This window comes from Emydura macquarii, unplaced genomic scaffold, assembly GCF_026122565.2.
Source record: "Emydura macquarii macquarii isolate MOO-44397 ecotype Brisbane River unplaced genomic scaffold, CSIRO-AGI_Emac_v2 contig_1477, whole genome shotgun sequence".
NCBI classification, from domain to species: Eukaryota; Metazoa; Chordata; order Testudines; family Chelidae; genus Emydura; species Emydura macquarii.
The window spans coordinates 25,141,409-25,165,171 of NW_027131614.1; the positions used below are offsets into that span (position 1 = coordinate 25,141,409).

Below are 23,763 nucleotides of genomic sequence, written 5' to 3' on the forward strand. Positions count from 1 at the left end.
ACTACAACAGTATTGCAGGGGAATGCAAAAAAGTTATTAACTGATGTCAGAACTATGGTAACAGAAGCTTGATCCTGAACTAGTAACTAGGCAAATTCAGAAAGAACTCATTTGTTCTAAAATGGTGTGTAATTTAGGGCAACATTTTTTAACGTGTTTAAGTGACTTCAGCATCTAAGTCCCACTGACTTATAGTGAGAGATAGGCTTCTAAGGGCTAGATTCACAAGAGGACATAGAAACCTAAATGCCATTTTAGACAGCTAATTCCCAGAATCAGACCCCACTGAAATTCATAAAACCTCCACTCATTTGCCTTCAAAACCTGTAGGTACCTAAACTCGCCAAGTACCTAAATTTTTGCAGTAAAAGTTCCCAAAGTGCCTATGTTTCTGCCTTTGAGCATGCACACCACAGCCCCAGGCCAGGCATCCAGACACCTAAGCTTCAGACTGAATCATGAATCAGGGAAAGATGGGCATTCTTCCACCTAACTCACCTGCAGGGCCCAAACAAGTAAGCATGCTCTGACTTCACCTACTGGATTGGGCCCCTCAGGCAAGCTTACACCAACCAGCCGGGGGAGAACGAGGGTATTCACCAGGGATATGGGAGACTGCAGGTTCAAGTCCCCCCCTCTACATGATGTCGAGAAGAGATTTGAACATGGATTTGTGCCCTAACCATTAGGCTATGAGATATTCTGATGTGGGCCTTCCTCAATCTCTCCTGTTGAGCTTGTTTCACATTGAACTAATAATGAAAGAATCAGGGGGGGGATTTAAGATGAGCACAGGTGCACAAGCAAACATGCGAATGACTCTGCAGCCTAGTGATGACAGCATTTACATGGGAGTTGGAAGACCTAGGATCCAGTCCCCCTGCTCCAATCATTTTTTATCCACAGTGGGTATCTCTCAGCCTCAACAGGAGAGACTGAGGGATGCACACATCAGAATTTCCTATAGCCACTAGTTAGAGCAGCAGTTCTCAACCTGGGGGTCTGTGAGCCCCAGAGCCCCATGGGACAGAAGTCCCACTCCCTGGTGCCCTGCAAGATTAAAGCCCTGAGCCCCCACCCACCTGGCAGCTGAAGCCCCAAAGTACCCATCCCATAAGATCCTGGAGTTTTTTATTGGGGGGAGGGCCTCAGAAAGAAAGGATGAGAACTCCTGGATTAGAGCATTGATTTAAGAAGTAGCAGATCCTAATTCAAATCCCTTCCCCACCTCAGACAGAGGGGACTTGGACAGAGGGACTCCCATATCCCAGGTGAGTATCCTAAGCACTTAACTAAAAGTTATGATGGAGTTTCTCTCCCCACCCCGCTTCTTGCTAAAAAGACTTAGGTGTTTGCACTTAGGTGTGCAACACTGAGCACAGCAATGCCTAAATGGCTTTAAAAATCTGGGCCTAAGTGTCTCCACATATTCTACTAAGAAATTAGAAACTTAAGAGGTTATTTTCTTTAAAGATTTTTCAGCTCCTCTTAAAATAAAAAAAAAAAATAAAAAAAATTAGATGCAAACCCCTCCAGGTTACAACAACAATGAAATTGTGACAATTTGACCATGTAAAACAGAAAATTTAAGACTGATAATCCTCATGCTTTATTGTGGGAAGAAAATGGGCACTGAACACACAACATAATACATTAAAAATGAAAGCCTGGCACTAATTCTGTATATGTTAGTCATTAAACATCAGTGCATAAAAATTAAGGGTGTTAACACTGATGCAAAGAGATACACCCAGTGTGTTCACTGATGGGTCAAAAAGAAGCATCTTGTAATGAGCATGCATGACATAATAGTTTCGATGAGAATAAAAAATTGCAGAGTACAGCAATAACTGTTTTAGAGCTAAATAATTTAATATTTTTAGACTTCCTAGAATTGCTTCCCTGAAAATGATTTTAATGTTCCTATTTTCAATGGCTACATAGTAGAGTAGGCACTAGCTTTTAGTGTCTATATCAGATTTAGTTAACTAAGAAATTTGAGGGGAAAAAAGTGGTTTTTGTTTAGTTTTTTCTGAAGAAGCCTAATGGAATGTTTCTTCTGTTCCCATGCACCTTCATGCTGTGCTTAGGATGCACTTTAAAACATCTTTGGCACATAGTAGCACGGAAAGGTGATATTAAAAAGTATCCATATGCTTAGGAATGTATTATAATGTACACTTTCCCCATGGAGTAAGAGAAGTTACTGAATGCACATCAAAAGCACCTAATTGACTTAAGAGGACAAGTCCCATGAAAGTTAATGAGACTCATGCTTTTGAAACTTCCACCCATATGTCTAAGGGTTTGTGATATGCAATCCAGGTATCCACTAAACACTTGAATGAAAGAATGCATTCTGGATTATAAAAACTCAAACTCTTCTTTCCTTAAATTGTGTATGTTAGCTTCAGGATTTCAGTAAAAATAAAAAAAATAAAATAAAAAATATCCTTCTGTGCTTATTCAATACTTTAGTATCAGGAATACTTATTCTGAATTGATTATATTAATTTGTTTTTCCTAAATCTTCTCCAGCCTAAAACCTCATTTTAAGCATTTTGCTCAGACATAATGGGTTCCATTACATAATTTTAAGCTAAAATAAAAAAAGAGAAATATTCGTTCTCAAAACATAAAGGACACGTAATGAAAAAGCTTCACATGGATAAAAGGCAATTTATCTTTAAAAGTGACAGTTTGAGAAGAAAGAAACACAAGTTTTAACAGCAATACGCCAAGTTGCCAATTTTTAAAATGTTATTCCTTCTGCGTTTTTGCTGAATTACTATTAAAGTCCATAAAAGAAAATAACTGGTATCTGTTTAGAGTTTAGTGAATAGCTGCTTTGCAAGCTTCCACATGAAGTTCTGCATATGGTCTTAAAACCTGATTATCAACATCCACTGTGTTCCTTTAATGCTAAACATCCATATGGAAGACATTATGGAGTCACTTACACTGAGACTCTACATCATGGTAGTGCCTGAAAATGTAATTCAGTTTCACAGTACAGACAGGATCAAACTGTGTTTTAATCATGTTTTCAAGTCACACTACAGCCTTGACTTTGCAGGACTGCAGTGTGACTAAAGAACAATGCTGAAATAAGTTTCAGTTCTGCCTGCACTGCCATACCAAACTGTTTGGGAACCACTGGTCTAACAGGGGTCCCACAGCATAGTGTGCACATAAGAAATCTTATTTATTTGGATTAAAATAAACACATACGCAACGTATACCCAAGTACTTATGTACCCTTTTCCATCAATTAAAATACATTGAAAAAACGTTAAAGCAAAACAAGCACATCCCTCCTCTCTTGTATACAATCACAAGACTGCAAAACACACTTCTTCCCACCTGTGGAATCCCCAAGTAAACTTCACCCCCAGCCATCCTCAGCCTTGCTCAAAAAGATGGTCTTTACCGCATGCTCTGAAGGCACACACATTTGTGTATATCAAACCGAAGGAAGTATTAGGGGAGTAGATTCTAAAGTTGAGATTTCCCCACAGAGGAGCCCTGCTGACACTTCCCTTTATGTTAATACTGAAGGAGTTTTAGCTCAACCACCCAGCTCCACTGATATCCATTGTGGCAGTATAACCTCTGGGGGAGAAGCAGTATCAAGTAAGTTGGTTCCAGACACAGGGAGAACAACATTCAACTGCACCCTCTGGATTGCATGAGAAATATAGTCAAGAGTTATCATGCTGAAAACACTCGGGAATACTTGGATGGATTGTTGGTGGCAAGAGATTTTCTTTGAAAAGAGGACCAATATGTGTGTCTTTTAAAACAACTGGCATTCTGCCCTCCTCAAAGGAGAAGGTGACAAGATTCACCAGCAAAGAATCTAGTAATTCCTCACAGACAAGGATCCAAAGCACAGACTGCAGCATGAAATTCTCCCAACATATCCAAAACCTTCAGATGTGAGGCTGCCTGAAATGACCTATTTTTTGTCCTATTCAGATGTTACTCTGCCTCTTTGGACAAAGAAAACAGTTCGAGTACCAGCAATTTTATCTGTAATGTGACCAGAAGTATCCTCAGCGTGGAAGGGACTTGTATCAACAATCAAGCAAAGAAAATGCAGATTAACCAGGCTATTCATCGCTTGAAATAAGTTTGCTGATTGAGACTTTGCAGATATCATGGTGAAGACAAGTGCCATGGTATAAAAATTCAAAATGCCAAATAGTGTGTTGATTTTACAATGTGGACTCACACACACACACACTCTTAATATACAAGTCCTCTCTATTTTCACATAGTCTTCTCTTGCAGGACTCATTTAAAACAAACATTCCAATACCAACAGCCACACATTCACAAGTGACCATTTAACAAAAATAAGCAATCAACTGTTCATTTACAATAGAGGAAAAACAATCTTACTCATGACAGATTAATTATAAGTCTTATTTAAAATCTATTTTTACTCATTACAAAAATAACTTGACCCTTGTGAAAAGGGTGACAATGGAGTTTGCCTTTAATTTGAACCAATGTAACTTGGGCCTTGTCTACTCTAGCACTTATGTCAGCAAAATTTTGTCACTCAAGGATGTGGAAAAAACCACCCACGAGTGAAATAAGTTTTGCCGGCATTAAGTGCTTGTGGGAGACACTCTCCCGCTAACTCAGCTACTGCCTCTGGTTTAGATGGTTTTATGATGTCGGTGGGAGAGGTCTCTCCCTCTGACATAACACAGCTACCCAAGCGCTCTTACAGTGGCACAGCTATACCGATACAATTGTGCCTCTGTAAGTTTTAAGTGTAGACTAGCCCTTACAAAAAAGGCTGCTACATCTAGTGATCCCAATTCATTAGCACCGGTTAGCTTTTTTGTTTGGTATAGAGGAATGAGTCTACAATGCCCTAGATCCTTAGAAGAACATTATCACAGTGGATTGACATGCTGTAATGACACATGTAGTTGAAGATACGCATTTTCAAATTCAGCTCAACAATCAAATGCAAAACCAATCCAACCATTTTGACTGGAGACCAAGAATGACAAACCACCCACACCAAAAGTTAAGAGAATTCCAAGGCATTTATATGTTTGGAGAGTATTCCCTGTTTATGTTGTCAAAGCTAAATTAGCAGAGCTGCAGACTAAATTTAGATTCTCCAGGGCTGAATTCATCCATAATCCAGTCATTTTGGCACATCACACTTACAGCAGGCATTCTGAAAGCACAGGGGACACTATGCTGCACTCGACCTACTTAGCAAGGACAAAAACACATCCAAGACTCAAGATGAATACAAATACTGTGTAACTGTAAAAGCAGCCTCTTCCCTTACTGCTTCTCATCCTACCTCCATTCATCTAACCAGCTACTGGAAAACAAGCTGGTCTCTCTATAATACATACACTATTAAAGCCACTAATTGACAGCAATGAAAAATGAAGAAATAATCCAGTGGCCTTAGCTCAACTTCCTTCCATTAAAAAAAGAGTCACCTTAAGCTTTTCACTGCAATATTAATTTATTTTATTTAGAACTCAAAAGCTTACCTAAAGGCACAGTGTCAGATCCTATTGCTTTTTCTTTATAATCAAAATGTTTAAAACTGTCTCTTGAGTATATGCCTTACTCCAGTGCATGCAGGACGTGAGTTCCAGTATTTCAGCTGGCATCAGTGGGAGCCAAGGATGTTCATCATTCTACAAAACAGGACCTTAGTGTTTTGCAATCAAACAGTAAATTTTTCCTTTTTTATTGGCCCCGTAGTTAGCTTTATCTGGCATTTGGATTGCTTCTTATTGCCAAAAATGAACACAAATTGAATATGCATAAGACTGCATTACAAATCTTAATGTTTTAAAAAAAAAAAAAAAAAGGCAAACGCCCTTACAGTTTTATATTAGGCGATAAAATCCAGTTATCTTAGTCGCTCTGTAGCTCACTATAATACTGTGAAATGCTTCCAAGTGTTACAAAGCTTCCCACTCCTTTTTCCCTTTGAAGTCTTCTAGAAATGCTCATATTTTACGGAAACTAATACTAAGCTGCATGAAGACTGCAAATGCGTTAAGGAACGATGGCCAAAAGAATGCTAGAATGAATGAATTAGATCAGCAGTTCTCAAACTGTGGTTCATGCAGCCCTTGCTGTTGGTCCACAGGCAGCTGGCTCATCACGTGGTGCTAGTTTGCCTTGTTTTCTTCCGCTAAATTGCAATAAAGGACAACTAAAACATACAGCAAGTGCTTCCTTAATATTCCTTTGCCACATAAACAATCACTATAACTGCCACAGAAATTTTCTTTACTAGCATGGGCGGAGAAGGGGTAAGGGAGATGATCTGTTCAATCACAAATGGTAAGGGAAATGTTATGAGACTGCTGAGGTTCACATTATGAAAATTGTTTGCGAGAACCTGAATTAGAGTCAATATTTCAGACATTGAGATCTTTTTGGACTGTAGAAAGGACACTCGCTCACACCAAAAAATGCATGACTGAGTCTATGCTTAGATTTTTACATGAGCATTTAGGCAGTAGAAGAATGCATGAGGAGAAAAAAAAAAGCTAAAATCTCTAACCGAATTAGTAAATAAATGTAAAGCAATTTGGTGTATCAATGTTTGAAAGTAAAATAACATGGGAGAATGGAAAAAGTATACAAAGACGGAATCTGAAAATTAATACAATCCAAGATTTCATTTAATATTAAGTACAGAAAAGGTCGGGTTGAGAACTCTGATGAAGCAGCCTTGTTCCAGTTCTTCACCTGTGATACATCCTAAAATCCTTGCTGGAAGACACAGAAAGAGTTCCTATGAGAAGCTATGAGTAATGAAACGAGACAACCAATTCATGGCACTTCCCTCCCTCCCTCAACTACGGACAATCCAGACTTAGAGGTTTAAGGATCTCTAACTTTCACTGCATTCTCCAAATTTAAGTGTTCTTTAAGTTTCCTTTTTTCCCTGTTTGGTTTGGAATTATATCACAAAAGCTTTTTTTTTTTTTTTTTTTAAAGTCTGCAGATATTCAAGGTGATGGGGTATTAGCTTCAAAGCTTAACTTCAGGCATTTCAGAAGCACTTGAAAGGTCATACAGAAATAAATCAATAGTTCATCCTGTCCATTATGCTTCCTGTCTTAAACAGTGATAAATGCTGAAATTTTGGGAGACGGCGTAGATCCTCATATACCTTATTGTGTCATATTATAGATTTAGAAGCCAATACTATGAAACAATTTGCCAAAACAAATATTCAGACTAATTTATGGAACCTAATTAAAAACCAGCTAGGTGTAGTGTTTTTGCTTCAACTAAACACTCATTAAAGAAGTCAAGAAGATCTGGGTTCAGCAAAAACAACATCCTATTACGCACTATTTTTAACTATTCATGTTTAGTAGCTATATTAGTTACTCTAACCTGTACTGTATTAACACAACTTTGAGAAGTACTATAATGAAATTTGCTTATGTATGAAAAGTGGACAGATTTCTGCAAAGGGGAGGGTTGTTCCTTCCTATTGGTTTTGGATTGCTTTGACTGTTCTGTGGGGCTTTTATTCAGATAATTTAGAATCAAAGAAACGTAGGGCTCAGACATCATCTTGTCCACCCCGCTGCACTGAGAAAGGACCAAGTAAACCTGCACCATAGGCATTTGTATAACCCGTTCTTAAAAACCTTCAATGATGGGGATTCCACAACATCTCTTGGAAGCCCATTCCAGTGCTTAACTATCCTTATAGATGGAACATTTTTCCTTAGTATCTCCCCTAAATCTCCCTTGCTGCAAATCAATCCAATTACTTCTTGTCCTACTTTCAGTATATATGAAGAACAATTGATCACCATCCTCTTTGTAGAAGCCCTTAACATATTTGAAGACTTATCAGGTCTCCCCTCAGTCTTCTTTTCTCAGGACTAAACAGGCCTAAGTTTCTGGGGTTTTTTTTGTTTGTTTGTTTTTTTAAAAAACCCTTTCCTCGTAGGTCATGTTTTTTAACCTTTTATCATTTTTGCTACTGTCCCCTATGGACTCTCTACAGTTTGTCCACATCTTTCTTAAAGTGTGGTGCCTAGAACTGGACACAGTGTTCCAGCTGAGGCTTCACCACTGCCAAGATAAGTAGGACAATTATCTCCTATTTCTTACATACAACCCCGCTCTTAATACACTCCATAATTGTATTAGCTTTTTTCAAAACTGCATCACATTGTTGACTCATTCAATTTGTGATCTACTGTAACCCCCAGATTATTTTCAAAGGTACTACTGCCTAGCCAGTTATTCCCCATTTTGTAGTTGGGGATTTGATTTGTTTTCTTCCTAAGTGTAGTTCTTTGCACTTGTCTTCACTGAATTTCATCTTGTTGAATGGAGGATTAATCCCATCCTCCAAAGTGCTTGCAACGCCTTTCAGCATGGTGTCACTGGCAAATTTTATAACTATACCCTCCACTCCATCATCCAACTCATTAATAAAAATATTAACTAGTTCATGACCCAAGATGGACCTCTGAGGGACCCCACTAGATAACATCCCCTCAAGTTTGACAGTGAACCCTTGATAATTACTCTTTGAGTATGGTCTTTCACCCAATTATGCAACATTTTATAGAAATTTCATCTACACCACATTTTCCTAGTTTGCTTATGAGTGTCACATGGGACTGTGTCAAAACCTTACTAAAATCAAGATATATCATGCCTAGAGCTTCCCCTCATCCACTGGGCCAGTAACCCTGTCAGAGGAGGAAATTAGGTTGGTTTGGTATGATTTGTTCTTGTCAAATCCCTACTAGTTATTATTTATAACCCTATTATCCTCTACGTGCTTACAAACTGATTGTTTAATAATTTGTTCTAGTACCCAGTAAGCTAGCTTTTCGGCTGTTAGTAATGATTGTATCTTTCATGAAAGTCTGACTGAGATGGACATCTACCTAAGAAGTGATAGGTAAACATCAAATATCTAAAATGAATCATCATCCTTGCAATAAAATTTCAACTTGGTCAATGGATCTAATTTTTGATGAATGGTGACATGGATTCAGTTGTCCTGTACCCCAAAAGAACTGTCTTGGCAGACATGAACTCACAGCATGCCAGGTAAAGAGCTTGGAACAACTGATCTTATTAGAGCTCCTTCACAGAAACACTTTTCATTTTGAAAAAGACAAACAGAAGCCAGGATGCAATTCTTCCTTAGAGGCACATGTTGTCACAAACAGCCACAACACTCACTACCCATAACTTCCATGTTCTGAGCTGCCACTTAGTTAAAGAACCTGCTATTTTACATACAGCTTGCAACTTCCACTTTTATTAAATCACAAAGTTCCTCAAAACATCTCCTGTATTTCTACATCTCACTTGTTTTCAGCAAGGGCCTGTCACATTGAAGAGGAAACAACAGATGTGCCTGGCAGACTTTAGGAATACCTTGCAGCAGTTAAATGATGATTCCTTCGAACCCACTATGTCCCACTTCATTTCACATCATATTTCTGTGATATTTTTCTTTGTCCCCCAACAAGGATTTTAGGACACTTACCATTGGTGAATAACTCTTGGAGTATTTTATTCAACTGGGTACCTACCATTCCATTTGTGTATAATGTTACTTTCACTAAGTAATTTAACGCCTGGTCTCATACCAATGTTTTAAAGATACATTCTTCACTAACTATATTGTACTTTTAATACATAAACTCTCTATTCCTTTGTATTCCTTTCCTTTGCTGCTTAATCATCATTTTTATTACTTGATTGTATCTGCTGCTATCTCTACACTCTTCATGTTCTGCATTCATTTTGCATTCTCAAACAACCTTATCCTTCCATAACATATTTTTAACTTGGCTACATAAACACATGGTTGTATATATATATTCTCCAGGCTGACTTCCCTCAAAAGAGCTATCCTCTGACACAGAAGGCATTAGAGGTATAAATCTTCATCAAATCAGATTTTTAGATTCAACAAGTATTTAATTTTTTATGAATATACAGTATTTTAAAATAATATCTTACCTGAACATAGTTGTTCGACTTTTGTGTAGTTTAAAGCTACTATGTCATTAACCCATGCAATGATGTCATGTCTGCTCATAGTCTCTTGGGTTATAGAGGTAGAATACACGTTGACCGCCATTCCCCAACTAGAAAATAAAAGTTAAATAAATAAATCTGCTTGGCATTTGAATGAATTTGTTAAATACATGAAACTTTCTCTTTCTTAATGTAATTTCAATAAGGGCTCATGAAGGAAACAAATTAAATGGCCTATAAGAAAAAGCCTGCATTAAAACACACAACCTTTTCTCTTTTCTGGAGAAAGGAGGCTAACTCCGCTTAAATTTTATAACACACGTTGGCAAAGGGTCATTTCCCAAAGGTCCTCTCCATGCCAACTACAGCAGACAGGTATAGGGCAATCTTTAAAGAAGGGACTATTATACAGAAGTTCGTAGTATTCAATTCTTTTTAGTGTGCTTCAATTAGGAGCAAAACTGAAGGGTAATTCAGACAAAGCATGGTCTAAAGGAATTTGGAAAGGACAGGGGATCTGGGACTCCCAAGTTCTAGTTCTGTTTGCCACTTACTGCTGTGTGATTCTGCAATCACTTAATATCTCTGTATCAGTTTCCCCAGCTACAAGTTTCTTTACCTAGGTGCTCTAATTAGATAATATTCATACGGTACTTTGAAGATATAAGATGTTCTACAAGTGCTACGTATTAATAAATATACTAAACTATCTAGGTCATAATCATTGAGCATGACATCAGCTCAGAACAAATTATTGTAAAATAAAACTTAAAGTTTGAATATTATGGAATGTAATGGAAAAGAAAATAATTGAAAAAACATGAAAAGAAAGAAAAGTTGTAAGTGTAAAGTGGGGTTTTGTTTATAAAGGTGACTAAAATTAGCACCTTCTTACTCTATGTAAATCTTCCTCAAGCATATTTGGAGCTCTACCTGTTTCCTTTACTGAAAAAGAAATGCTTTTCCTAATTTAGTTAGTTTTCCAGACCCAATACAGTTAGCTTAGCTACAGGGGACTGAGCCAAATTCTTTTTTGACTCATCCATCAGATTTCTTTTAATTAAGTGCAATATGTTTCCACCACTGCTTTTGTGCTGAAAAGCATATCAGCTCACTATAAAGTTTGACTCCAAATTCTATTCTTTTCTTTGATATACTGCTGACATGCCTACACTATAGTCACACAAAGTATTTGCTGAAAGAGTGTGTGGTCAGGAGTAATATGGAAGGAGGTCACAGCCTTGCCTAAATACAATGTATGGTATGTTACCCTGCAAAAAATCAAAATAATTTGTCACAGAAAACTGACTGCAAGTTAAAAAAAATCTCTAAGCAGCAGTAACTTGCCATCAGCAAAAATCCATGTAACAGTGTAGTAAAATATAAACATTTCCATGGATGTCCGAACGGAGGAGCCATTTGTAAATGAGGTGCATAGGCTTCATCACAGACCACAAAAGAATTGGAAAAGCTTGCTACATATCCATACACCCTGGACCTTTACTAGAGATTTCCCCATATTTGTAATTGTACAGTGCTCCACATATATTAATTAATATTATTAACAATAATAATTAATTAATTAATATTAATTAATATTAACATATTAATTGACAGGCTACTGGGAACCTGCAGAATTTTCAGTACTGGAAGATGTACTTAAACTGCAGAACTGCTCTAAATCTTCAGCAAAAGTGTAATTTTAGTCTTAGAAGTAATAACATGGTTTGTGGGGGAACCACTGTTTATGCCTCAGTGATTCCTTATAGAAAATGCTCAAATTGCTAGTTTAACTGCCAACCCTGCAACTCAGCCTCGGATCTGAGAGTAAAGCTGGGTACTCTCTCTCATAGTAAGGATTCTATTAGCCAAATTAAGCCGTCAGTGAAACCTGTATAGTGCCATTGTTGTGTTGAATAACCCTCAGTACCAGATGCAGTCACTTGGCAAACTTCAAAGCAGAAACAAATTTTTCAACATCTGGACTGAATTGAGGAGTACTGACAAGGATTTAGCAACAAGGAGTGCCTTTTTTACTTTTAAAGGCCCATTATTACAGCCTGTTAGAAAAACTTAGCTCCCCGGGCCAGAACTGATGAGAGGTTGGATAGGTATAAATTTCTGTCTCTTACTGAACCTTATCTGAAATTTGAACTTAATGTTTACCAACCCTGAGACATGTGGGATTCCTTTTCTCCTTTATGAGCTTAAGAAATATCAATAGATTTTCACCAATGCAGTTTTACTATTAAATAATATAGTTGACCTGTTGGCTCTAAAAAAAAAAAAAGTCAAAGAAATTTTGAATGATAACATATCAAATTGATCTACTCTTTTTTTTTTAAAAAAAAGATAAAGTAATTTGTTTTTCCAAATTTTAATTTGCTTCTTATGGTAAACAGACCCTGAATAATCATCAACTACCAGCAGTTTGAGGCCAGCAAACATAACCTATGAGAAAAGCATTTAGACAAATCTACATCTGTCAAAAAGGAAAAAAGTAATAAATCTATCACACTCTTCCAAAAACTAATACTGCTAAAAACAAAAAAAACCAAAAAAACCCCACAAAGCTTATCGTCAGTGACAGTGGCAACGTGAGCTACATGCTATACTACACAGAAAACAGAACTACACATAAGGAAAACTGTGGAAGGAAGTGAACAACCAGAAGTTTAAAAGGATACCCTGAAGTAGTTCTGTAATATCCCTATTTGCATAGTGTTGGTATAATAGTAAGAAAATATTTTATTACAATCTGAGTCAAACCAATTTCTTAAAATTCATGCTAAAGAGATAGCAATTTTATATTTACAAATGTAGGTGCGTATTTTTGGCCATATCATGCCAATTTTTAAATATGACCCATTTTAAAATGGACATTTTCCAAGAAGTCTATAGGGGGACTTTCACTTAGTCAACACAATGATAAGGCCCTTTATTTTCAATGGCTTATATGGCATTCCTGAATCCTCCCTTCTTTCTTCATTTGAAACGTTACAACATACCACAAAATTCTTTGTGCCCCACTCTGGAGTTTTAGTCCAATGGAGAAGATTTTTTTGCTTTTTAAATAAACAAAGGAAAAGCTTAGTTTTAAGTTCACATTTAAAGTAAGTTCGTTCTAAATTGGTGCTCAGATGCTCATAACCTGTTTGGACACTCACACGGGCTGTATCACTAGAAATCAACAACTGTGCAGGAAAAAATAATAAACTATAAGTAACAGCCCAAATTTTCTAAAGAGCACAGTATCCAACATGCTATGCTCTTTTGAAAGTCTGACCCAAATTTAAAATACATTTAGTAAAGTGCAACATAATGGCTTAGCAGGCAGAAAGCTGTGATCACAACTACTGAACAAGCAACTAAGAACTTGCAGATCTTATATTTGTTACCCTGGCTCACCAACTCTACCCATGCCAATGGTTTGCATTTTCAATCTGTTATGGATGTATACTCTTTGGGACAGGGACTATCATTCATTATGTGTTTGCACACTGCCTACCACAATTGTACCCAACCTAACTGTAGTCTTTAGGCAAAACCACAATAACAAAGTTCAGCAACACCTAGAGATATCTGGAACTTACAAACTGCATACTTTGTAGAAGTTCAGAGCAAAAATTTGAGGCTTAGACCTTTGACAGATAGGAATTAGAGAATTTTCTAGTCGTAAGAAAAAGTCACCAATTTCAGTTATGAAACCCTTAAATTGAAATCCATATAATTGTTAATTAATGCTTATCAATGTTTACACGTTATATTAATTCAGGTCCTGTTTCAGCAAGACACTTATGCACATGAGTAACTAAGCACCTGAGAGTCTCATTGACCTCTTTGGGTACATCTACACAGCAATTAAACACCTGAGGCTGGCCCAGGTCAGCTGACTTGGGCTTGGGGGGCTCGGGCTGCGGGGTTGGAAAATTGCTGTGCAAATGTTTGGGCTCAGGCTGGAGCCCAAGCTCTGGGTCCACACAAGTGGGAGGGTCCCAGAGCCCAGGCTACAGACCAAACCCGAATGTCTACACAGCAATTTTTAGCTCCGCGGTCTGAGCCCAAGTCAGCTGACCCAAGCTAGCCACAGCTGTGCCACGGGACTTTTATTCCAAAGTACGTGTACCAGAATTAATCAGGTGCTTGAAGTTATGCACATGCTTACAATAACCTGATGGATCGGAGTCTTACTAGTTTAGCGTATCCATTGATAATACTGTATATACTCTGATCCAAAACAACACTAGACATTCGTGTGTGGCATAACATGCACTACATTGTATGACGAAAGTGCTCCAGAAATGTTTACAGATAATTATGCTGATAAGATAAATCATCATCTAGTTATATTTAGAGAGAATTTTTTGAATGTGAAACATTTACTGAGCAATTTTTTTTCCCTAAAAGTAAGCAACTGTTAGTAGCAAAAGTTATTTCTTCCAAAAGCAGTAACAGTGGTCAGATAAAGAATTAAACAAATAAAGAATACTTCCAAATTAGTTTACTTCCCATTTTATGCAATGTATATGAAACGACCATTTTTCAAAAACACAAGACTTTCTTCATATATGCTAGAATTAGGAGAAATATAGGGACAAATGGATAAAAAGATGGGAAAATCTTGTTCTGATAATGCCAGGGGAAATCCTTCCAGGAGTTCTCTCCTGACAGTACCCAAAATAGACATTTTGAATAAAAGGAAAGCTGTGGAAGCAAAAGATATGAACAAATAGGCCAAGATGTAGCTGAGTGAGACTGCCCAGGTTCATATGGGAAATCCATTTAAAATGAATAGATTGTGCAAAAGAATAAATAGCCCAAGGCAGCAGAAAAAAAGGGGAAACTTATTATTCAAACTGGCCATTTTTCCATGGGAGAAAAATGATTGATGTCCTGAATTGCAAGGGGGGGGGGTGTATAAGTGGGCTGTTTTAAGGTTAGACCTTTGCTGCTGTCTTAACACAGACTATGTACAGATTCAATGTTCAGTTTTGATCATTAGAGAGGCCAATTACTCCTCCTGGGGCTTGCTGTATTAAAACAATTTTTATACACCATTTGTGCAAAAAGCTGCAACACATCCTGCCAGCATACAGTGTAAACTCTGCAATTTTCAAGCCACAACATATTCCTGTACCAAAAACTGCCAAAAAATAACAATTTTCTTGTAGGTCACAGCACCAGTAACTGAAATGATTTATCTAGTGGGCATTACAAATTCTCTAGTTTAGTCGGTCACCCATAAAAGCTGCAAAGATTAAAAAACCACCTCTTTTTTGGTATATTTCTCTCAATATCTTAGCCAATACATCAAACCTTTAAAAATGGTGAAGATCAACCTCTATACATTTTACTCTCATGTGTTACCAACAGATCTGAAATAGCATGTTAATTTTTGTATCAGAGCTATGATGTCCTGACCCAGAAAGAACTTAAGGTGTTTGGATCTCAGTGATTGGTTTGGGACCAAATTTAATTAAGCATTACACAAAGTGTAGCGTTTTATGGTCTGAGTAATTATACAACAGCAGCAAGCTGTTTGCTAGATAGAAAAATGCCATACCACTTTATTCAGATAAGTCTTCCAGGTCCCAAAATCTAAAAGCATGACCAAAAAATGTTCAGACAGTACACACCACTGGGGGTTAGGAACCCAAACCTCTAGAATAGCCCAATAAATAGCACCCCATTATATTATTTTGCCATTGCTTACTGCTTGCAAGCTTATTTTGCTTTACATTTATTTGATGAGTCAATTGTGAAAATATAGTTAATAGGTAATAATGCAAAGCACCGAGTTACAAATTTCATGCAAGTGATGTAGTTCTTAAACATTTTAGGGCACCCCAAAGGATACAGGCCATGACCAATTGGTTGTTTAGATTTTATATATTTTGAGATGCCAATATGACTTCTGCATAAATAACTGACACAATTTTTCATTTCTGGTTACCTTCTTCATATCTCTTCCTCCCTCTTTTTGCCACTACAAGTATTTTGTTGCGATTCAGTACATACAAAATTTGTTAGCTCTTCAAAACTGTAGTGACAAATCTATATCAGACCTAACTTATGCATAACTACCAACTGTGTGCTGTTTTTAGTGTTTATGTATTTACGTATGCACTGTTTGTAGTTAAGTAGTTAGCAGATAACTGTATAAAGATCCAATGGCTGGAAGTTGAAGTTAGACAAATAAATACCAGAAATAAGGTGTACATTTTTAACACTAAGGGTAATTAACCACTGGAACAATTTACCAAAGGATCGTGCTGGATTCTCCATCACTGGCAATTTTTAAATCAAGGTTGGAATTTTTATTTATTCATTTAAAGGTGTGCTCTAGTTCAACAAGAAGTTATTTTGGGAGAGTTCTATGGCTTGTGTTATACAGGAGGTCAAACTAAATGATCACCTTTCCTTTCCGACCTTGAAATCTATGAATATGTGGTCATGTCTTTGAAATTAACATGGATAGATCAAATGCAGATGTGTTCAGTGTAGACAGCCTTCCACATCAGCCTTCATTTATGAAGTTTTAGTTAAGTTTCACTCAATCAATCATGGCTTGGGTAACGGTACTGGAAGACAGGTATCAGCAATTTGCCCTGAACGGATGTGGGTCCTAATCTTTAGAGACAAGCATCAGCTTTATAATAATCCATCCCCACCCAAATAGTGTCCATACTCTGACTAGTTGTGTTATGTAACCCACAATGACTCTTGTGCTCACAAACATGATTGGGTTTTTGAAGCACTCAAGCTTCATGTACTAGAGCTCACACAAGTTATGAGGCAGCAGCAGTGCACCAAACAGACTCATCATCATTAAGGCAGGGACAGGGAAGCCTAAGATAGCAATAAGAGATGTATATGTTTTTATGCATCTCAGCAGCTTGGAGCCAATAATTCTTGATATACAATACAAAATGGTGTCTTACAATGAAGGTTGGATCAATACACAAGAACACTTTCAGGACTGCCCTTAAGGAACTTAATGTGGCAAAGCTTAAAGTGTCAATGAGGTAACTCTTTCAAAACTGGCCAGCCTTTATTGAAAATATTACTGCTGAGGCCTTCTTCAGCTCCAAAGAGTTTTGCCTGGATTGCTCCTCTGATGCTTCCTTCCAGGAAGAGGAAATTAAACCTATAAAATTCTTCAATGAGTTAGGCACTGGCAATGGCACTTAATTCCCTTGTTTCAGCACTTTCCACATTGTACATCTGTACTTTATTCATTCCCTATATTAAATCTGAGCTGAAAGATTTTAAAGATCTACATAACATGTAGATAAGGTCACAGAGGATGAGTTCTGATCATCTGCAAAGCTTTGAAAGAGAAGATTAATAAACCTGTGGTTGGTCCTCAATGAAACAAAGCTTGAACCCACCTAAGACAGACTTTGGATTTTAGATTCTCTTGATACAGTTGTTCAATTCCTATTGAAAGTGAAGGCTTGCTAGACACACTTATGAAGACAATACAACTGTGTCTATGGAGCAATTTATAAAAGGCTAAAGGTATCATGGTATAAATACATTGCAGCTTTATTAAACTCTTGGGTTGGATGCAACAGATAATCTATTCAAGAATTGATCTGCTATCTTTTGTTCTGAACAGAGGATAATCAGCAATTACACATCATGCTTTTCATCAGTATGGGAGATCTCAAAGAGCTTTAACAAAAGTGAGATAAAGATTTTATCCCCATTTAACAGATGGGAAAACAGGCCTTTAATTTCAAAATTGGCCTTTGATTACAAGTGCCAAAAGCTTGAGATGTGTAAGGCCACATTTTCAGAGATGCTGAGCAAATGCCACTGTTACTGGCTTTAACTGGTGTTGTGGGCAGACAGCAACTCTAAAAGGGCTGGGACTGTGCAAGCTTTCTCACAGTTCTAACTTTAATCTTCACCTCTGCTATTCCAGTTCAGAGACTGCCAATAGTGTTTAATTGCAAGGTAGTTTTTAGATAGACAAGACTCAACTAGTTAGCAGGATGAAATCACTAAATTAAATTTCATTTTTGACCTATTCAGGATTTTCAGCTGCATATTCAGAGCACTGACGTACTGAACTACTTACTCTTAATGTATGTGGGCTTCAAGATAAGATATTGTAACACTATATACTCATCTTCACTGTGGGCCTAAGCAGTTTCCAAACTCCACACATACTTGCTAACAGCTATGTACAGCTCATTCAAGCAACAACAAAGCAGGAGTGAGGAACAGAACAATTTATGAAGATTCAATGAGGGTGTACGAATCAAGGAGGAAGGGAAACTACTTAGAGTGGTACAAAGGGAATGACTAGCAGGAACAGGATGAAATTCACAAAAACGGAGGCTAAATGTTAGGAAGGACTTCCTAACAGTGCGATCTATCTGACTATGGAATAGTCTCCCCAGGGAAATTGTGAAAGCCCCATTGCTTGAGAAATCTGAAAGCAAGATTAACATTAGAAAGGGTCCCATAGGGAACAATATTGCATTGGCAGAGAGATGGGCCCAGTAAATATTTTCTATTCTCAGCTCCTATGATTCTAGTTATATAGAACCAGGAGATGGTCAAGAATCAACCCTTCATGTCTAGGACTGTTTGAAGCTCCTAGCCTACATATTTCAAAAGACAAATATTTCTAAGATTAAAATTCTTATTTTAAACTTTAAATATGTTTTGTGCCTGAAGAAGACCAAGAGTGCTCCAATACAAAGCCACTCTGGGGTTACAGAGGATGCAGGGGCATGAACAGCAAAGACAAATCTAATTTTAGCAAAAACAAGAGTCCTGTAGCACCTTAAAAACAAATTTCTATGGGCATAAGCTTTCGTGGGTTGCCCACAAAAGCTTATGCCTGCAGAAATTTGTTAGTCTTTAAGGTGCTTCAGGACTCTCGTTGTTTTTGCTGTATACAGACTAACACGACTACCCGTCTGGAACTTTTAGAAATCTCATTTTAATTAAACTAACCTTTAATTAACATCTAACTGTAATTTCAAATAGTCTTCCAATATATTTGTTTAGATACATTAATGCTATTTGATTCCACCTAGTCACCATTATCTAATATATCTCTAAATCAGTGATACTCAGACCTCAGTGGTTCAGGAGCCAAATTAGCAATCAACATTACCCAAAAGAACCACAGTATTTTGAATTCATTGTTTTATTTACTATAATACTATATATTCATATTTAAAGAGCATGACAGGGAAAATATCTAGTTGTTTTATATATACATATATATATATATATAAATTATTCTGACAGAAAATGACTGACCAAGTATTATTTTATCAACTACAAATGGTTAATAATATAGTAAAAGCATCCTAATTGATTAATAACTTAGATAAATGGATTAATAATTAAATTTCACAGTGTTTTAATATCATGTGCTGCTAAGAGCCACAGGAGACCATTAAAAAGCCACTTGCAGCTCACGATCCTCAGTGTGAGTATCACTGTTCTAAATTCTTCTTACATGACTAATCTCTCAAATTATAGTTATGTCACCCAGGGCCAGATTAAAGCAATCCAGAGCCCCCACCTGAATGTCTTACCTCTGCATCATGGCCCTGACACTTGGGGTGCTAGAGGCAGGGGCTACCCACAGAACAACTATTTCTGGGCAGGCATCCAGCCCACAGCCCACCTGCAAACAAGGAAAGGGAGGACTGTGTGGAACCTCCTTCCTACCAACACCAGCTCAGCAGAGCTATGATGGGATGGCAGCACTGAGCCCACACCATGTGTCTTCCATTAGGTTTATGTTTTCAAGCTTTCCCTCCCACATGCATCAGTAAGAGCTAGAAATTAAATATATGATTAAATGAAAGCCTGGATTCTGACATAATGTGATTGTTGGAGCAAAGGTCTTAATCTAGCCCTGATAACTCCTACTTTTGGTTTGTACAATCTCAAACAGATCAGTGTTAATAAAAAGACTTATCTGGCTTTAATACTTCAGTCATGTGACTGTTCGTTCTTTTCTTGTGAGACTAAATCACTTTTGTCACTCTCCTCACATTTTTGTTGCCCGCCTATGCTATACTCTCTCGTTACAGTGGGTGCACTCTGAAAGCTGATTCTGGTTATAGAAATATTGTTAGTATGTTCTCTATACTTAAAAATTCATTCCTAATCTAGAGATATTACTAGTTCTAACTGTATTCTTCATTTCAAGTGTACACACTGTATAACTTCCAAATGAACTTCATATGGAATGGCTAAAACTGGACTTTACACTCGTGGAATAAATTGCCCTTTATAAAAATTGTTTGCTCAACATCTTCTTGATACAGGCCAATCAATAGTCTATTAGTCTACTTTACTGTGGCTGCACAATGAATCAATTTAAATATTGGGATCAGGCTGGATAAAAACAAAAATAAAAAATATTTTAAAGAAATTTAAATCCTTGTATTTTTTTTTAAATTTAAAATTGGATTGTCTTGATTTTGTTATTTATTTTAAAAAAAGAAAAATTTACTATAATTTAAACATCTTTAAAATTAAATCTGAATTTAACACAAAATAAGTTAAGGCCAAAACCCATTACAATCTCTTAAAACATTTAAGTAAAAAATAAATAGGCTGAATCCATGAGCCTCCATCAAAAACTCTGAGTCAAAAGATGCTTGTTTAGTCAAAGGAAGAACTGGGGAGAAAAACATCTAAATTCTGAGGTTAAGCTTTATAAATATGGCACAACAGGTCATATATTAAGGGCTTGATTCTGTAGGGGACCCAAGAACTGTGCTACCGGATGCAAGAGACAGGGGCGAAGTCATCACAGGCATTGGGTCCTGGCCTCTGACTCCAGTTTCACGAATCTCATCAGAGTCATCCACTGAGCCTACGTGGGTGGTCTCATACTCCTATTTTATAGCTTCTCCCTACCTGAGCTCTGATTGACTCAGTTCTCAAACTATGAATATTTATGACTCCACCCACCACGGAAACTTTAGTTTCCAGCTCATGGAAAAACACTGATCTGCCCAGTAACTACCAGCCCTTGCTTCTGGATGGGCACTTCAAGTAAATGGCCTTGCTCAGTCTCCTTGCACATATACACAGACAAACAAACAGAAACATTTCTCAACTGCCACCCTGTCCCTAAACAAATAAAATACTGAAGTGCAAATGGCACATGGGTTACATGAGCAGAAGTCTTGAACTGTTGTTACTTTGTTTTTCTAGTGTTAAGGGTAGAAGTAGGAGAGTTAAGAAAGAAGGGAGAGGGAGCAGTGTGTGCAACAAAAAAGGAGCAACACTGGGTGTCAAGGCAGGACATTCTTCAGAGTGCAGCCTCTAGTGTTCATTTCAACGCCAGGGAACATGGCAAAAAAAAACCTGCCATGGCTGCAAGCTGTAAAAGAGACTCTATTTGGGAGTATTTTCCAGAAGTTCCTGTACCTCTGAGTGAAAAAGGAACACGCCAAATGTAAACAGTGCAACGAAGAGATGCAAGAGCTGGCTGTCAGAATGCAACAACATTATGAAAAATGCTCCTCAGTAGGCAATGACTTTGATGATGATGTAAATATGTCTGAACAACCTAGATCGACTAATTAGTAAGCTTATTTTTGCATCATCTGTATGGACTGCCTACTATGCTAATAAATGTTAGCTTAGAGAAATACATTTCTGTTTTCAGTGGATTACTTATGAATTTCAAAATGTTTATGTTCAAATATAATTTGTATGTTAGTTTGTTGTAAGAATATATCGATTAATTTTTTTACTGTTACTGATGGACTTCTGAAGTGATTTCTTTATTATTCAATATAATCAAACCTGGTAGGTGAAGTTTCCTGTTTAAACATAAAGTTTTATTAGGCATTTATGAATTTTAACATTTAAAAAATGTTTCTTTTTCAAGCTGTTTGGTATGTTGCTAGAAATTAGATAATCCTTATGATTTATTAATTATTTTCCCTATAAAACTAAGTTTAGAATAAAATATATCATTGAAACAGTGGCACAAGCAGTTGCAGTAGAAGGAATCTTTCATTTACAATCTCATTTTTTTAAAGCAGTGCACTGAGTGATACTCAGCAAGTGACAGTGACTTTTTTCACCTTTTTTTTCCAGGGTCCATCTTAGAATAGACATCAGGGGTTATGATTGTCCATCATCTGCAATGTCTACAACATTAGAGACTCCTGCTGGTACCACCAACAGTGCTGCAACTAAACATACATCAGATAATAAATTACCTATTTCAAAAAAAACCCAATAAAACAAAAACAAAAACTTCCTTCATCATCCAGTAAAACATGGATGATTTCATAATCAGGAACAGTAAATTCCATCAAGACTCCATAGATGAAAAGATTGCTTGGTTCATTTAAGCACCAAATTCTCTTTCTCATCTAGTTCAGAACAAACATTTCATTTATATGTTTCAACCATTACAACCAGCCTACACTCCTCCGGGCAGAGCAGACATTGCTGGAAGGTTGCTGGATGCAGTGCATGAAAAGGAAATTTGAACACTGTGAAAAAACATTAACGAATTTTCCATCAATCTGAATGTTGATGGGTGGAGCATGTACACATTGATCCAGTACTATGTGCTTGTGTCACAACAGAAGATCAGGTTTCTGTCTTTACATCAGGAAATGCTCATATAATAGAATGCTTAAGAGAAGTAGCAGTAAAATCTACAGTATAACAAACTGCAAACAAATACTGAAGTATCACATTCATAGCTTTGTCACAGACAATGCTGAAAAAGTAGCAAAGATTAGAAGAAATCTAGAAGATAACGAAGGGAACCTAAAACTTACAACATGGGATGTAGTGCTCACTTGATGCATCTTTTAGCCAAAAGACTTAAGTACAACTCCAGGAATAAAGGAAAATGCTGTCGAAAATTGCAAAATACCTCTGAAACAACTGCTTTGCTTTGGCTTCATTGAAAAGAGCAGGAAACTAATTCTCTCACAAGATGTACAATGCAATTCACTTGTTGACTGTTTTGAGCTATTTATTAAGAACTGACCTATTCTGATGACAATTTGCGAAAAAAAACATGACAAAACAGATGGAACTATCAAAGTAGTCAGTATTGGACTGAAGAGAAACATACAAGATATGCTGAATATATTGAAACCTATTTCCATAGCCTTGGACAAACTGCAGAAAGTTTGCTGCTGTATTGTTGATGCTGCTGAATTTGGAAAGAACTTCAAGAGACATTGAAGAAATACCAACCAAAGTTAAATTCCAGGCAGTAAAGAGCAGATGGATCAAGCACTTACTCATTTTCCTGCCAATATTTTCAACCCCCAAAACATCAGGACAGATGTCTAACTTCTGAAGAAGATGCTACTATGAGATGTGCATCTAATAATCACCCACCAATCATGCCAGCCATAATAAATTTCAGGACTGGAAGTGAACCATTCAAGCACTACATGTTTGCTGATGACGTCAAACCACTGAACTGGTGGAAGTCAATAGTTAAGCACCTGGAACTAGAATTTGTTGAAGTGCTAAATCAGCTTTTGACAGCAGTAACCTTTTCTACAGCACAGAAAAAAATATTTTCTTAATTTGGACAAATTCATTCAAAGCTGAGAAATTGACTGGGAGTTGAAAAAGCAGGAAAACTTTTCTCTCTCTTCCAATCTATGAATAAAAATGAGAAGGGAGAGGATGAGATCAACTAGCTTTAAAAGTCTGAAGGACAACCTAAGTAACTTCAGAGAC

General features: G+C 37.0%; 1 protein-coding gene across 9 annotated transcripts in view; it reads right to left on the reverse strand.

Moving 5' to 3' along the window:
• Window positions 1-23,763, reverse strand: part of MAPRE2 (microtubule associated protein RP/EB family member 2) — a 127,720-nt gene that overhangs the window by 47,917 nt on the left and 56,040 nt on the right. For 8 of the 9 annotated variants that reach the window (XM_067553816.1, XM_067553813.1, XM_067553809.1 and 5 more), the window contains one exon: window positions 10,024-10,151. The exons of the other annotated variant lie outside the window; for it this stretch is intronic. In XM_067553816.1, coding sequence (XP_067409917.1) covers window positions 10,024-10,144 — 121 coding nt within the window. In that variant the 5' untranslated portion in view covers window positions 10,145-10,151. The remainder of the gene's footprint in view (window positions 1-10,023; window positions 10,152-23,763) is intronic. 9 annotated transcript variants of the gene reach the window in all.